This window comes from Jaculus jaculus, chromosome 3, assembly GCF_020740685.1.
Source record: "Jaculus jaculus isolate mJacJac1 chromosome 3, mJacJac1.mat.Y.cur, whole genome shotgun sequence".
NCBI classification, from domain to species: domain Eukaryota; kingdom Metazoa; phylum Chordata; class Mammalia; order Rodentia; family Dipodidae; genus Jaculus; species Jaculus jaculus.
The window spans coordinates 66,985,238-66,999,280 of record NC_059104.1 but is presented as its reverse complement, the minus strand read 5'-3'; the positions used below and the strand labels follow the sequence as shown (position 1 = coordinate 66,999,280).

Genomic DNA, 14,043 nt, shown 5'->3' with positions numbered 1-14,043 from the left:
AACTCAGCAAGCACCAGCTGTTAGGAAAATTTAACTTCTCAGCTGTAAAACTAAGAGCTACACACGTGCCTCTGTTAGAAAACCCACTTGGGGAACGACTTTTTTACACAGAAGGCACACGGCCATTCTTGTTGGTTCTGAAAAAGTAATTCATCCACTTGATGTTTTCAATAACCTCTGAGTGGCAGACTTCTGCTTAAGAAAAATCAGCTAGTTAAAGGGTGCATACACTCGCTTAACAGCACTGTCTATACTTAAATACGCTTAACTAAGTAAGAATAGTAAGAATAGTTTATCAGTTGTCACAGATTTCCTGACCACTCTGAGCTCATGCTACCAATGCCAGGAATTCCTCTTGGACACAACGCCCAGCCTTGGACGGAAGTGCTGCGTGCCCACAGCTAGAGATGTGCCATTTTCTGGCCTTATTTATGGTCTCTCTGGACTCTTCAGCGCAAAGACGCTCACTCAGCCGACCTGGCTAAAGGCAATCTGCACAAAGAACATTTCCCCAGGTTCTCTCTTTGTAGTGCAAAGGAGAACTTTTCGATCTTAACGTGTAGCCAAATGAGAGAGAGGAAAAAAAATGTAGAGGCTGTTTGGTCCGCCCTCCCTGGCTGCTGCACCTTGGCAGTTATGCCACAGGCAGAGGGGGTCCGAGGAGCCAGGCAGTGCGAGCCCCTCGCTCCCAGGATCCCCTGGTGCCAGCAGCCCTTCCTCCTCTCCCCGCGCGCTCCAGCGACAGAGGGGCACCCGGGGGCTCACTGCTCGCGGTGCCTCCGCTGAGCTGGACCGAGTGAGCGAGGACCGGGCGGAGCCAACACAGACCTCGGCCCTGAAGCTGGCCAGACTCTATCGTGCTGTTTTTGAAGTCAGCAAAACAGAAATCCCATTACGATCTTTGTCTGATGCTGCTGGGAGCTCAAAGCTGAAGGAGAGAGGATTCCAACCCGGCATAATCACAACGCCAGAGGTGGCCAGTTACAGAATTGCCAAGTGTCTCTGCTGTGTGGACCCCGGAGACAAATGTAAGTTTCTGTGGCACTGTGTTTCACTGCCGTGTAATTTTGTTTCTGGGTGGAGACATGCTTGGTCAGAATGTGATGGCTGCCATGAGAATTTCTGGTTTGGAAAGTTGTCTACTAATCTTCAGGACTTTTCCTTTCATTAATTAACTAAGCGGCAAAACAAGCTGAAATTCCTGGCATCAGCCTAAGGCTGACTGAGAACTGTGACCCAAAGTATAAGCAATTACTATGGGATTGACACTGGTAATGTTTTTAATTGACTTTCGCAAAGAAGAGCGCACACGTCCTGCTGGCTCAGATCACATGCACTTTTAACTTCGCAGTGGCTTCACTGGTGAGATCAGCCGCTCCGGCCGGCAAGAGCCGCAGGAGGAGATGCCCCGCAGCTACAAAACTTTTCTTCTGTGCTCGGGAGTGCATTTGTCTCTGCAAATATTTAAAATGTGGCTGTTTTGCCTTTTCTTTGGTCAAAAATACAACCCAACTACGGTCTCCTACTACAATTGTGAAGGACAGAGATAAAATAAAGAGCAATCGCGTTCGCTCTTTGGCTGGTGCGGTGATGCCCGGAGAGGAAGGCAGCCAGAGCTCGCGCACACGCCTGCTGCGCCAGGACCCGGGCGCCTGTGAACGGTGAGCCCACCTGAAGCCGGCTCGTCTACACACCAGACATGGAAATTCTTCGTGAAGAAAATGTTTCTCTGAGCTTGATCCCAAACTCCTTGATGCAACTAAGCGGTGACACCCGGACCTGCAGCAATGACTTTAACTCTGAGGAAGGTAACAGTTCTGACGCCTCTAACTGGACGATCGACTCTGAAAATCGCACGAACCTTTCCTGCGAAGGGAACCTCCCCCCAACGTGTTTCTCCATCTTTCATCTCCAGGAAAAAAACTGGTCTGCTTTGCTGACAGCTATCGTGATTATTCTAACCATTGCGGGAAACATACTTGTCATCATGGCAGTGTCCCTCGAGAAAAAGCTACAGAACGCCACCAACTACTTCCTCATGTCACTGGCCATAGCTGATATGCTGCTGGGCTTCCTCGTCATGCCCGTGTCCATGCTGACCATCCTGTACGGTGAGTGGCTGAACTTCCCAGCGCTGGTCCCAGTAGTCCCCAAGCTCCAGTGCATGCGAGCGCTCAGGTAACCTGTGAGCGGTTTCGCTTACCTCCTAGTGTCTTTCACATTACGTTATTGGCTAACGTGTTTCCCTTAAAGTAACGGGAAAAATCAGGCAACCTAACATCTGTGATCTTTGTGGACTTTTGTACATTAAAACATTTTATATAGAGACATGTTTAAAGAGATTTGTGCTTTAAAATCTATACATTTTACATAGAAATCATTAAACGTACCCCTATACAGTCTTCAAGTAATACTTAGCCATTATTCAAGTCCATGTGATTCTTGTTCGTTTATACTCCTACCCAAGTATCCCAGCCTCAGGACAGAAGGGTTTATCTGTCACACAGTTTTAAGCACTTCTAATGGAGTGGTAAAACCTTCCCAATTACCTTGGAACACTTGCTGAGAGAGCATTAGTGGTAGAGTGGGTTTATTGTTAAAGTATTCAGAGTCTCCATTAGAATAAATGAATTACTCCAGTTTTAATTGTCACCAGCTCAGAGAAGCTCATTTGGAAGTTTGCCTTTGAATTATACCCGCAGCTTTTTAAAAATGCATATGTACAAACTCCTCATGTCTGGTATTAGAGGAAGGTGGAAGGCAAATGGAAAGAGATTAATTAATTTTGCCTTCTTCTTGGCAGAGTTTGACACAGTCAAACCTCTCAGCCAGTCAGCAAACGGCTTCATATAATTCATAATTTCTTCCAGATTATGAGTAATGATGCCAGATTTCGCCTTACGAAGAGCAGACACTACTAGATTGCGTGACCAAGAGCTTAGAGACAGGTTCAGCGCTGCCTTTAAAGAGGGGTTTTCTAGCCAAGGCTACAACTTAAAACTGTCCACTAGACCCAGGAGCCTGACGGAGGAGGAAGGTGAGCCAGGGAAAGCAGTTATTCTTTTGTACAAGGTTGCTAGGCCAGCTTGTTGGTCAGCCTTTGCTTGCCCATTCCAATGTCACACAAGAATAATTCCATTACATTCTCTTGTCATTTCCCAAACACTGAAGGGGGCTTCTCGCTTCGCTCCCTAAAACCCGGCTCTGAGCCCGGAGGCAAACTCCAGTAGGGGTGGGAGCGGTGACGCTGCAGGAACTCAAACCTCAGTGGAAGGCGGGGTGAGCTGCGGGATAGGAGGCAGGCACTGGATGGGAGGCGCAGCAGGTCCTGCGCCCGCTCTGAGCACTGCTGCCCCCTGGCGACCACTCCTGCCAGTGATGTCCGCTTCGCCCAAAGTCCAACCCTGGAAGAGCTGGTTCTGTGCCTCCCAGAGATGCCTGGACGCCTAAAGGCTCCAGGGTCACTTCTTACCCCAGCTGCTGCTTCCTTTCAGGGAAAACCTCTTCAAGAAACAATACCAGTTCCTTACAAGCAGAGATCACTTCCCTCTCAGGGCTGCTAAGGAAAGGTGATCCTTTTAATTGAAGCTCTTCACAAATAATAACCTGGACAGGTTGTGGATTAGGCCTAGCTCCTTCTTCCTTTCCTTTTCTAAGTTTCCTAGGAACAGTTGGGTAGAGAGAGGACCTTTGCCTAAGGAGTTTGTTCAGATTTGTGGTCTGTGCTACCATGAAGGAAAAAGTGATCTCATACGCAGGCAGGTGAGGTAACAGTGCTGATTTTGTCAGCCAAATCAATTAACAGTTTATGTAACTGTGACTCCAAAACATACAAGTGCTGAAACAGGACAATTCTGTCATTAATATGTCTTCTGTCTTCCTCGGCTAGCGGATAATCTGCTTCAACATCATTTGATGTTGGGGGCCTACCCACCACCACCCTCCAGGGAGGGTGATTTCACTGAGGGGGTGGGGCCTGCTCTTCAGTCAGAACCATCTGGGATGTGCTGTCCTTGAGTCAAATGTGCAGCCTGGAGTGAGGAATCGCCCCATGCCATAGCCTACGCACCCCCGCAGTACACAAAGTTTTCTAGAAATGCACATTTTACAGCCTACTCCACACTTACAGCACTAGATTCTCTGGAGGTAGGCTCAGCTCTTATTGTTTTAGGGAACCCTTTGAGGGAATCATCCATTTCCTAAAGTTAGAATACTACCCTGAGACAAAGCTTAGAGGCAGGACACCTGTGATTTTCTTCACATCTTCAATTTTTCTCACACACCCCAATTTGAGTTTAACACCCAAAGCATTATTAAGAAATTCTGTATCATTTTTACAAGTACAGACATACTCAATATCTAGATTTTTAAGTCATTTAATCACATCAATGCCATTTTGTGGTGGTTTGAATGTGAACGATCCCCCACAGACTCATGTGCTTGTGATTGAACTTCGCAATCAGTCTCCAGCTGGTGGCAGTTTGGGAGGTAGAGCCTTGCCAGAGGTGTGTTGCTTGAGGCAAGTGTTTGGGTGTTATGAGTGCTAGCCCACTCTTGCTGCTGTGGCAGAGGTGATGCCCAGCTTCTGCTTGGCTGTGCTTTCCTGCCACAATGAAACTTCCCCTTGAGACCATAAGTGACAATAAACCCTTTCCTCCCATAGCCTACTTTTGGTTACAAGTTTTGTCTCAGCAACTTGAATCTAACTTCTGCACACTTATTATTACATAACTATGTGGGACTGGACAATTATAAAAGTGACTAAGATGGGACTAGCCTTAGTGAGCTACACTCTGGAGAAAATTATGTGGCTGAATAATAATGGCAGTGTACTGTGAGAGGTACTCCAACAAGGGACCTCAAAACATGTCATTAAGTGAAATGGTTTGGTTAGATGGAGGGAGAAGAGAAAATCATTAAACACAGCCTGAGTTGACCATGATGATACAATTCTAGACACAAGAAATGTTCTGACTTTGTATTGATTCATCAGTGAGATCATATTGTAGTAATAGCATTAGTTTGTTCAAAAGTTGGAAATTTCTTGTATTAGCTTTTGCTACCACCTGTGCCTGACCCCAAGATGTAAACAGTTGTTCTAGGGTCTAATCACAAGTTTCAGGGCGCAGGCTGTTGACTGATATCAAACTTCTGCACCATAGGGTACCGCTGGCCTTTGCCTAGCAAGCTCTGTGCAGTCTGGATTTACCTAGATGTGCTCTTCTCCACCGCCTCCATCATGCACCTCTGCGCCATCTCACTGGACCGCTACGTCGCCATTCAGAACCCTATCCACCACAGCCGCTTCAACTCTAGAACCAAGGCATTCCTGAAGATCATTGCTGTTTGGACCATATCCGTAGGTAAGTGGGAACATCTGTCAGAATCTCATTTGAAATGGCACTTCAAGCTGTCCCAGGAGATTTGTTTCATTTCATTGCACAGAAACTGGACATTCTGCACCTATTGTTTTCAGTTTTAGAAGACGTGTACCAAAATAGTAACTTTCAGAGTGGTTTTGGTAAATAAAAAATCTGTTTTTGCCATGGGCTAACAACATATATTTGTATTACTTTGCACATGTAATAAAAAAAAAAAACAAAAAACAAAGAACCAACATCAGGAAAAAAATTTTCTCAATTCCAGCTTCACTACCCCAAGTCTTGGTCTTCCCAGAAATTTTTGCATTCATAATCAACTAGACTTATAGTTACTATAAGGATATGGACACTCATACTAGAGAGCTTGAGATCAGGGGTAGGGGTGTCCAGAACAAGGTACAGTAAGATGAGGACAGAAGAAAGTGGTAGAACAGGCTTAGAGGCCAGGCATTTCAGCCTCGATTGTCTTCCTTCCTGTTGTGACACCACACACCAAAGAATTTCAACCTACTTCAGGTAGGTTGTTGACATACAGTTGCTTCTTGCCTGTATTGATCTTCTGTCACAGTCATGGGATCTGAAGGGTCAGCCTTCAGGCACAAAATTAAATTGTACCTGCCACCTCAACAGGCTTGGTTTGTAACCAAAGATTCCCTGGGGTTCCTTGTAAAGTCTCAGAGCTTTTCAGGTGGAAATACTACATTTTCTAAAGCCTCAGACTATGGCATCTACTTTTATGAGAGTCTATGGAATCGGATGGCTGGTCAAAATTCTAGAATGTATGTGAATGTACTCACTACTTAGTAATAATAACAATACAAACCAAGGCTGAGGTGATGGCTCAGTTGGTAATATGCTTGCTGTACAAGCATGAGGACTGAGTTCTAATCACCAGCACCCACATAAAAACTGAGCATGGAAGGGTGAGCCTGTAATCCCATAGCTGGGGAAGCGGAAATAGGTGGATCCTTTCTGGATAGCTGGGAGCTCCAACTTCAGCTAAAGACCCTGTCGCAAAAATAATAATAATAATAATAATAATAATAATAATAATAATAATAATAATGTTGAGATCATTAGAGGAAGCCATTTGACATCAACTCTGGCCTCCACACACAAAAGCACCTACACACAAATATGCACGCACACACTGAAACACATGTACCCCCACACCACACCCACCCACACGTACACTGACCAATAACAGCAAGCACACAATACCTCACATTGACTTCCGGCTTCCCTTTCCTCTAAAGATGAGAACTAATGTGATGCCATCTTCATTTTACAGGTGAGAAAACCAGAATTCAAAAAATGAGGTGAGCTGTAAATAAATAGTAAGGTGCTAAGCGAGCATTTTTTTTTAATTCTGATGGTAACAAGTTGCACATTTTCTCCAAAGTTTTGGAAAGTCTTACCTCTTTTCTACTTTGAAGTTTACATTATAATTTGAGGTCAAAAGGGCAGAAGATCCTGTTGTGCTGATTTGATAAGTTAGGGAACCTCAGGACAGAGTTTTGTGTTTTCTTGGATCACATTTTCAACTTACTATCACTCTTAATTACTCTCATGGAGCCCTGTTCCTTTTACTGAATGCACTGCCACCCTTCAGAAATAGTTTTTTGCCCCAGCACTATGCTCCTGGTTTCTGAAGCTATGCAATCTAACACTTCTGCTAGAGAAAGTGAGTGGACAAAGGTGGTCCATCTGAGCTGCTTGTAGTGCTCCGGGGAACCTGCTGGTTTGCTTTGTTCTTAGGTGTAGCAGTGGTTGAGATGGGTTATCAGTGAAGACAATGAGATGATAAAAGCTGATCAAGTGTCATGCAGGCAGCAAGGCTACTGTGATATTACACTGCTCCCTTTGTCCACAAACCATCCCATTGGCTAAATAGAAATGGGAGCATCCATCATCTCTTCTTTGGCCATGGCACCCCTCATTTTGTCCATCTTCATAATGGCACCATTAGAAAAATCTAGCAAGTTACAGCACTGATATACAAATCACCTTCTAGAAAGTCAGCTGCAGAGACGTCAGTCACACATGCTGACACCCTTAGACCAGAAGTCAATCTGGGTCATCTAACTGCGCAGTATGGCAGTCTGCCACTGCCTCTTTCTGGCATTCATCCCAGGAAGGGGAAAGGCCGGAATGGTTGTGGGCTGTTAGCCAATGATCATCATTCAAAAAAAGGATTCAAAAAATTATTACACATCCTTTGTGTCCTTGGCACTTAGTGTACTAAAGTAATCTGATGAATAAGGTACATGTTCAAACATCCCTCACTGTGTGATAGGAGAAGGTAAGGAAGCAAGCAAAAGCTACATCACCCCTACCCCAGACTGTGAGGTATTTGGCTGACAGCAAGCAAGTAGGAAAAGTAATAGAATAAAAGTCACCAAAGGCTGGAAGACAGTCAGCACTAATGTTTTATTTCCATTGTTGTTTGGGGTTCTGTATTTTTGTTTTCTCTGTGTGCATTTTATTTATTTGTTTTTATTTATTTATTTATTTATTATTTTTTATTTGGGGTTTTCAAGGTAGGGTTTCAGTCTAGCCCAGGCTGACCTGGAATTCCCTACGAAGTCTCAGGGTGGCCTCAAACTCACAGCGATCCTCCTATCTCTGCCTCCTGAGTGCTGGGATTAAAGGTGTGCACCACCACGCCCAGCTATTTCTTTAAAATATTTTATTTATTTACTTTTTGGAGTGACAGAGGCAGGTAGAATTGGAATATCAGGCCTCTAGCCATTGCAAATGAACTCCAGACACATGTGCCACCCTGTGCATCTGATTTATGTGGGTTCTGAAGAATCAAACCTTGGTCCTTAGGCTTCATGGTTAAGTGCCTTAACTGCTAAGCCATCTCTCCAGCCCATATATGTATATTTTAAACATAGCTACTTAGTCTAACTGAAAGTTCTCCCAGTTTTATTGAGGTATAATTAACCAATGTAATTGACTTTAAAGTGTCATTATTTGATATATGTATATCAATAAAATACATGAATATTTTGTAGGATAAATACTAAAATCAAACTAGTTAACCTTCCAGCATCTTACCCACTTGCCTTTTGTTTTGTGGAAAGAACATTAAACTCAGTCTTTCTAAGTGTGTCTCCATGTTATACACTAGATTCTGAACTGACCCAAGTCTCCCTTCTTCACCTCCCTCTTTTCCCTGAAAACACGCTACTGTGGCAGGGGAGAAAATATTCCATAGGGAGCTCATGCCCCTACCTTCCCTCAGTCAGACTCCAAAGAATTAAAAATCTTCAAGGATCCCATGCTGGCATGAGGAAAAGACAAACCTGATACCATTCGGAGAAAGATCTTGCTTCCAAGAAAGAGAGTTCACACAGTTCTGGCAACTTCTTGGCTCACCTGGCAGAAGAGACCAGAGCCAGAGGATGATGGGGCAATGATGGGCAGGACCACACCTTGAGCAGGACCACTTAATTATGCATATCTTTTGCCCTCTATCAAAAGTTAAGCCTTGTGTCTGGATCCCAAAGATGAACTTTGGGTGTCACTGTTAATGTTTATCTGGTCCTCTTTTCAAGATGGCCACATCGAATAATTTTCGGTTACTTGAATCTCTAATACAAATATTGGGGAAAGCCTAGCTTGTTGGAGCTGCCAAAGCCCAGGCTTTTACCATAAAGCCCCTGGCAACAATAACTGCCCTTCTACTCTGTTCCTATAGATTTAACTTCTTTTACACTCTACATGTAAGTGAGATCATGCTATATATAACTTTGTCTGACTTATTTCAGTTTATTCCTAAGCAACCTATAGTTTTGTTTTCTTTTTATCCAGGCATCTTTTCTTATTTGTTTGTTTTTTGTTGTTCAAGGTAGGGTCTCACTCTAGCCCAGGCTGACCTGGAATTCACTATGGAGTCTCAGGGTGGCCTCCTACCTCTGCCTCCTGAGTACTGGGATTAAAGGCGTGCGCCATCATGCCCGGCATTATCCAGCCATCTTTTAATTAGACTATTTTATTCCTTCACAACTAATACAAATGAAGTATATTTGGACATAAAGATGCTCTTTTCAGTTATCTTTCTGCTGTCTTATTTGTTATATAGTCCCACTTTCCTACATTCTTGCTTTCTTTTGGATTAATCAAGAGTTCTTAATGCATTACTCCCTTGATGATTATTAATTATCCATTATTTATATCTTTAGCAATTGCAACACACCTCTTTTTCAACCTCAAAGAGCCTAAAACAATTGTGACATCTCTTAGCAATCCAAAAAGTTTAGATTATTTTCATTTCCATTACCAATGTTGTCTTTCATGTTACTTTTCCTATTTTCTACATGTATGTTGTTTACAAAATCCATAAGCAGCATTGTAGTTGTCCTATTGCCTTGGTCTGTTTATATTTTCTACATGTTAACTTTTTGTTGCTGTTTGTTTTTTTGAGAGGGGGCAGATCGAGGAAGGGTCTCACTGTAGCTCAGGCTGACCTGGAATTCACTATGTAGTCTCAGCGTGGCCTCAAACCCTTGGCGATACTCCTGCCTCTGCCTCCCAAGTGCCGGAATTAAAGATGTGTGCCACCACGCCTGGCAATTTCTTTATTTCCATGTCTATCCTTAGCTTCCTTATTCATGAAGAACTCCCTTTAGAATATTATGTAGCTAGCTGCTTTTTTTTCCCTTGGCTTTTGTTACTTGAGACATTTAGGCACGTTTTTGCTTGCTTAGTATAGAAGTCAAACTGGGCCTGGTGGTGTACACCTGTTATTCAACTATTACAGAGAAACAAGCTCAAGGCCAGCCAGGAAGTTTAGGGAGACCTTGTCTCAAAAACACAGAGGGTGGGGATGGAGCTTAGAGTAGGGATAGAGCGCTTGCCTAGCAAAGCCAATGGCTCAATCCTGAGTGCCAAAAAAGAAAAGCACAAGGAGGAAGAGGAGGAGGAATTTTTTAAGCAGTCATTTTCCCAGCAATTTCTAGGTGACATTCTAAAGTAGATTACATTAATCTAGTGATTCATGAGCATGGACTATCAGTTTTATAGTTCCTCAGATACCACTGTCTTTGGCCACCACTTGCTTCATTAGAATAGCTTTGTGTTTTAGCAATTTTACTAAGATATGCCTAGCCTTGGATGAGTTTTGTTTTCTGTGTGATCATGTGTTAGTATGGATTCTAGTTCTGTCCATTGATGGGTTTGTATGACTTCTTAAACTTGTGGGTTAGTGTCTTCTGTCAGGCTGAGAAATACTTGGCCATTATCTTTGCAGTGATTACACCTGCCCCATTTTTTCTTGCCCACTCTGGAACTCCAACTCATGCACAATACACCTGTTACCCATGACTCTCAAGACTCATACAGTTTTCTACATTTACCACTTTTCTCTCTCATTTTGCTTCAGTGTGGAGAATCATACTGAATTTTATTCTCCCAGCTGCTACTTCCAATCTACTGCTAAATTCATATTTTAATTATTAATTTCAGTTACTGTATACTTAGATGCTTTCTGCTTGACTCTGTTTTTATAAAGATTTCAGTTTTCTGGAATAATTTTGTTTACATTGATCAACTAAAAACAGTTTTCTGGATATCTGAATTGTTGGGCCCTGAAAGGCCCAGGCGTGAGGCCTAGTGGAGCTTCCTGAGTCTAGCTAAAGTGTGGCGACCTGTCTCTGGCCAGGTAGGACTCAGCAAGATGCCTAATGGCTTCTGGCCTGCTACTTCCGCGCAGGAGTTGAAATTACCATTTCAATAGTTACAGTTTATTATTGGCCCTTACCTCCCTCCCACCCCTGTCCTAAAATCCCTGCCTTTGTCCCCAACATTATATAGGCAACTGCTCATAGCAATAAAGCGAGTTTTTGTGAGTTCCTGCTTCGAAAAGACTCCTGACTCAGTGTGGTTTTTCTCCTGTGGCTAGAACAGGTTTCTAAGTCGTCATATGTACGCTCATCTTCCTCCTTAACCCCTAGGGAGGAACCAGCAGGCCTGGTCCTTCCACAGCACTACCTGCCTGGGGAGGAGCCCGGCACTGAATAACCTGGGAAATTTTATTTCCAATTTTCTTCCTGGGACTACTTTATTCTTTCAGTCATTTTTCCTAGTAAAAAAAATTAAATTGGGTGCTATGGAGGTGGCTTAGTGGTTGAGGTGTTTGCCTGCAAAGCCAAAAGATCCAAGTTCCATTTTCCAGGACCCATGTAAATCATATGCACAACTGGGCCTTGTGTAAAGAATTTAGTGAATGCCAGTTTGGTATTTTTTTCAACACAGAAGATCCCATTAGCTTTCACAGACATAGTATATGCATGCCACAACAGAGACCAAACTTATTTTCAAGCAGAGTTCCTTCACAGTCCCATATGAATGCCTGATGTATCCCTCATGTGAGGAGTTCTGAACTGCAAATTTCATATCCTCAGCCCCATAATACTGCTGCAAATTCTGTCAGTCTTGTTAACAAATTAGTAAGTGCTCATGGAGAGAGTTGGCTCCTATTTCTGATGTTTCAGCTTTTCCTTTCTGCCTTGGTAGCATAAACAGAGCCATTTTTATTTTTACTTCCCTAATGTCTGACACAGGTTTGGGACCGTGAATTCTACTACATTTGAAAGTAATGTTGCTAAGCCGTATTCTTTGTGTTTGAATCTCTCCAGTGAATCTCTTCCACTTAGAATAAGATTAGAATAGTTTGTTCCTTTGTGTTACATGGATTTTCACAAGTAACTTATAGATGGTTTTTATTTTTTTCAAACTCTGACAGTGTCTGTTTTTTGATATGAATTTCAGCCTGCCCACATTTACTGTGACAATCAATATAATTTACTCCCTGGATTTGATTTCATACTTGCCATGTGATTTCCCTTGTAGTTTGTCTCATTCCCCCATTTTCACGGTCACTGACTTGCAAATGCTGTCTTCCTTCCTTTCTAACCCATCCCACTTACTTTGAATTTCTGCTGGCTTTTTCTTTTACTTTCCTGATTAAAACCCCATCCCAAATACTTTCTCTGATATCTCCATTATGCATCAGTAGTATCAATAAACTATCATCTACCTTGACTCCTAACTCATGGGATTTTTTTCATTATTTTTAAATAACCTAGTGGTGGGGCAAATCTTTAAATACACTTCAACAAAAAAGAAAGAAAACATATACATAATAAATTTTAATAGGCCAAACATTTATAAATGACAATAATACATAACACTAAATAAATAAATGTACAAACTATAAATAAATATATAGACATATCCAATCCTATGAAAAATAACTTTTTGCATAGCTAAAATCACTATAAACAAATTCAAAGAAAAATGTTTCTATGGAGCTGGAGAGGTGGCTTAGTGTTTAAGCACTTGCCTATGAAGCCTAAGAATCCCGGTTGGAGGCTCAACTCCCCAGGACCCATGTTAGCCAGATGCAGAAGGGGGCACATATGTCTGGAATTTGTTTGCAGTAGCTGGAGTCCCTGGTGCACCCATTCTCTCTCTCTCTCTCTCTCTCTCTCTCTCTCTCTCTCTCTCTCTCCCTCCCTCCCTTTTTCTCTCTCTGTCTCTCAAATAAATAAATAAAAATAAACAAAAAATATTTTATGTATATAAGTCAAAGACCAAGAATTGGTACTTTTTTTGTAGGGGGGAAGGGAGGTTTCACGGTATGGCCTCACTCTAGCTCAAACTGACATAGAATTCACTATATAGTCTCAGGCTGGCCTCAAACTCACAGTGATCCTCCTACCTCTGCCTAAGTGTGGGATTAAATACATGTGCTACCATACTAGTTTTATTTAAGTTGCAAAATAATTTGGAGCCCTGAAAAATGTGGTTTGGACATTTGAGATTCAAGAACAGGAATGTTTATGGTATTAAGTACAGAAAGCAAGCTTGGGGTGGTATTCATGATTTGAGCTAGTATAAGCCATAATTATGAAAAGATATTTAAGGTAGTACTGAGAAACTGGGCAGACTACACACTAACCAGAAAGATGAAATTCCAAAAAATGGCACAATGGTTACCTCTTCCTTTAGACATTTCTGTAGTTTTATTGGTCACAAATTTACTTACAGAGTGTTTTGATAACCAGGAATGAAATGCCACACTTCTGTCATGAGCTAGAGAAGGATTCTGGAAGGAGGTGGCCAACCGTCAAGTTTTCTAGGCACTTAAAAATGTACAAACATAGCAGGGTGTGGTGACGCATGTCTTTAATCCCAGCACTTGGGAGGCAGAACACTGTGAGATTCGGGCCATCCTGAGACTATAGTGAATTCCAGATCATCCTGGGCCAGAGTAAATTCCTACCTCTGGAAAAAGAAAATGGCAACCTCAGTAACCCGCTCATAGATAACTTGGGTTTTCTCACACTAGATACTTCCTGGTATTTGTTGTTTCCTTTCCTTCACATATTGCTTCCAGAATGATCATTTATTTCATTGTTTTCCTGGGCTTTCATCTAATTTGTTTTTATTTTTTTTTAATATTTTTTAGTTGGCATATAGAAATTTAGGTATAATTTATTCTGGCACTTTCAAGTACCATTTATTTTAGTTGATTCTCTCTTCACTTCCCCAAGCTCCCTCTCCCCTTATTTCCCTTCCCCCTTTCCATGGTCTAGTATCTTATTTGATTTCCTTTTTTATTAATGCCTTGAAGTTTTCATTAGAGAGGAAT

At 42.4% G+C, this 14,043-nt stretch overlaps 1 protein-coding gene across 3 annotated transcripts in view; it reads left to right on the top strand.

Moving 5' to 3' along the window:
- Positions 1 to 816: 816 nt before the first annotated feature.
- The window catches only part of Htr2a (5-hydroxytryptamine receptor 2A), a 91,015-nt gene continuing 77,788 nt past the window's right edge, over positions 817 to 14,043 (top strand). Inside the window, exons 1-3 of one of the 3 annotated variants that reach the window (XM_045144848.1) lie at positions 817 to 1,808; positions 1,916 to 2,111; positions 5,163 to 5,363. In XM_045144848.1, coding sequence (XP_045000783.1) covers positions 1,788 to 1,808; positions 1,916 to 2,111; positions 5,163 to 5,363 — 418 coding nt within the window. In that variant the 5' untranslated portion in view covers positions 817 to 1,787. Of the gene's footprint in view, positions 2,179 to 5,162; positions 5,364 to 14,043 lie in introns of all 3 variants that reach the window. The other 2 variants (XM_004665876.2, XM_045144849.1) reach the window with 2 other exon arrangements.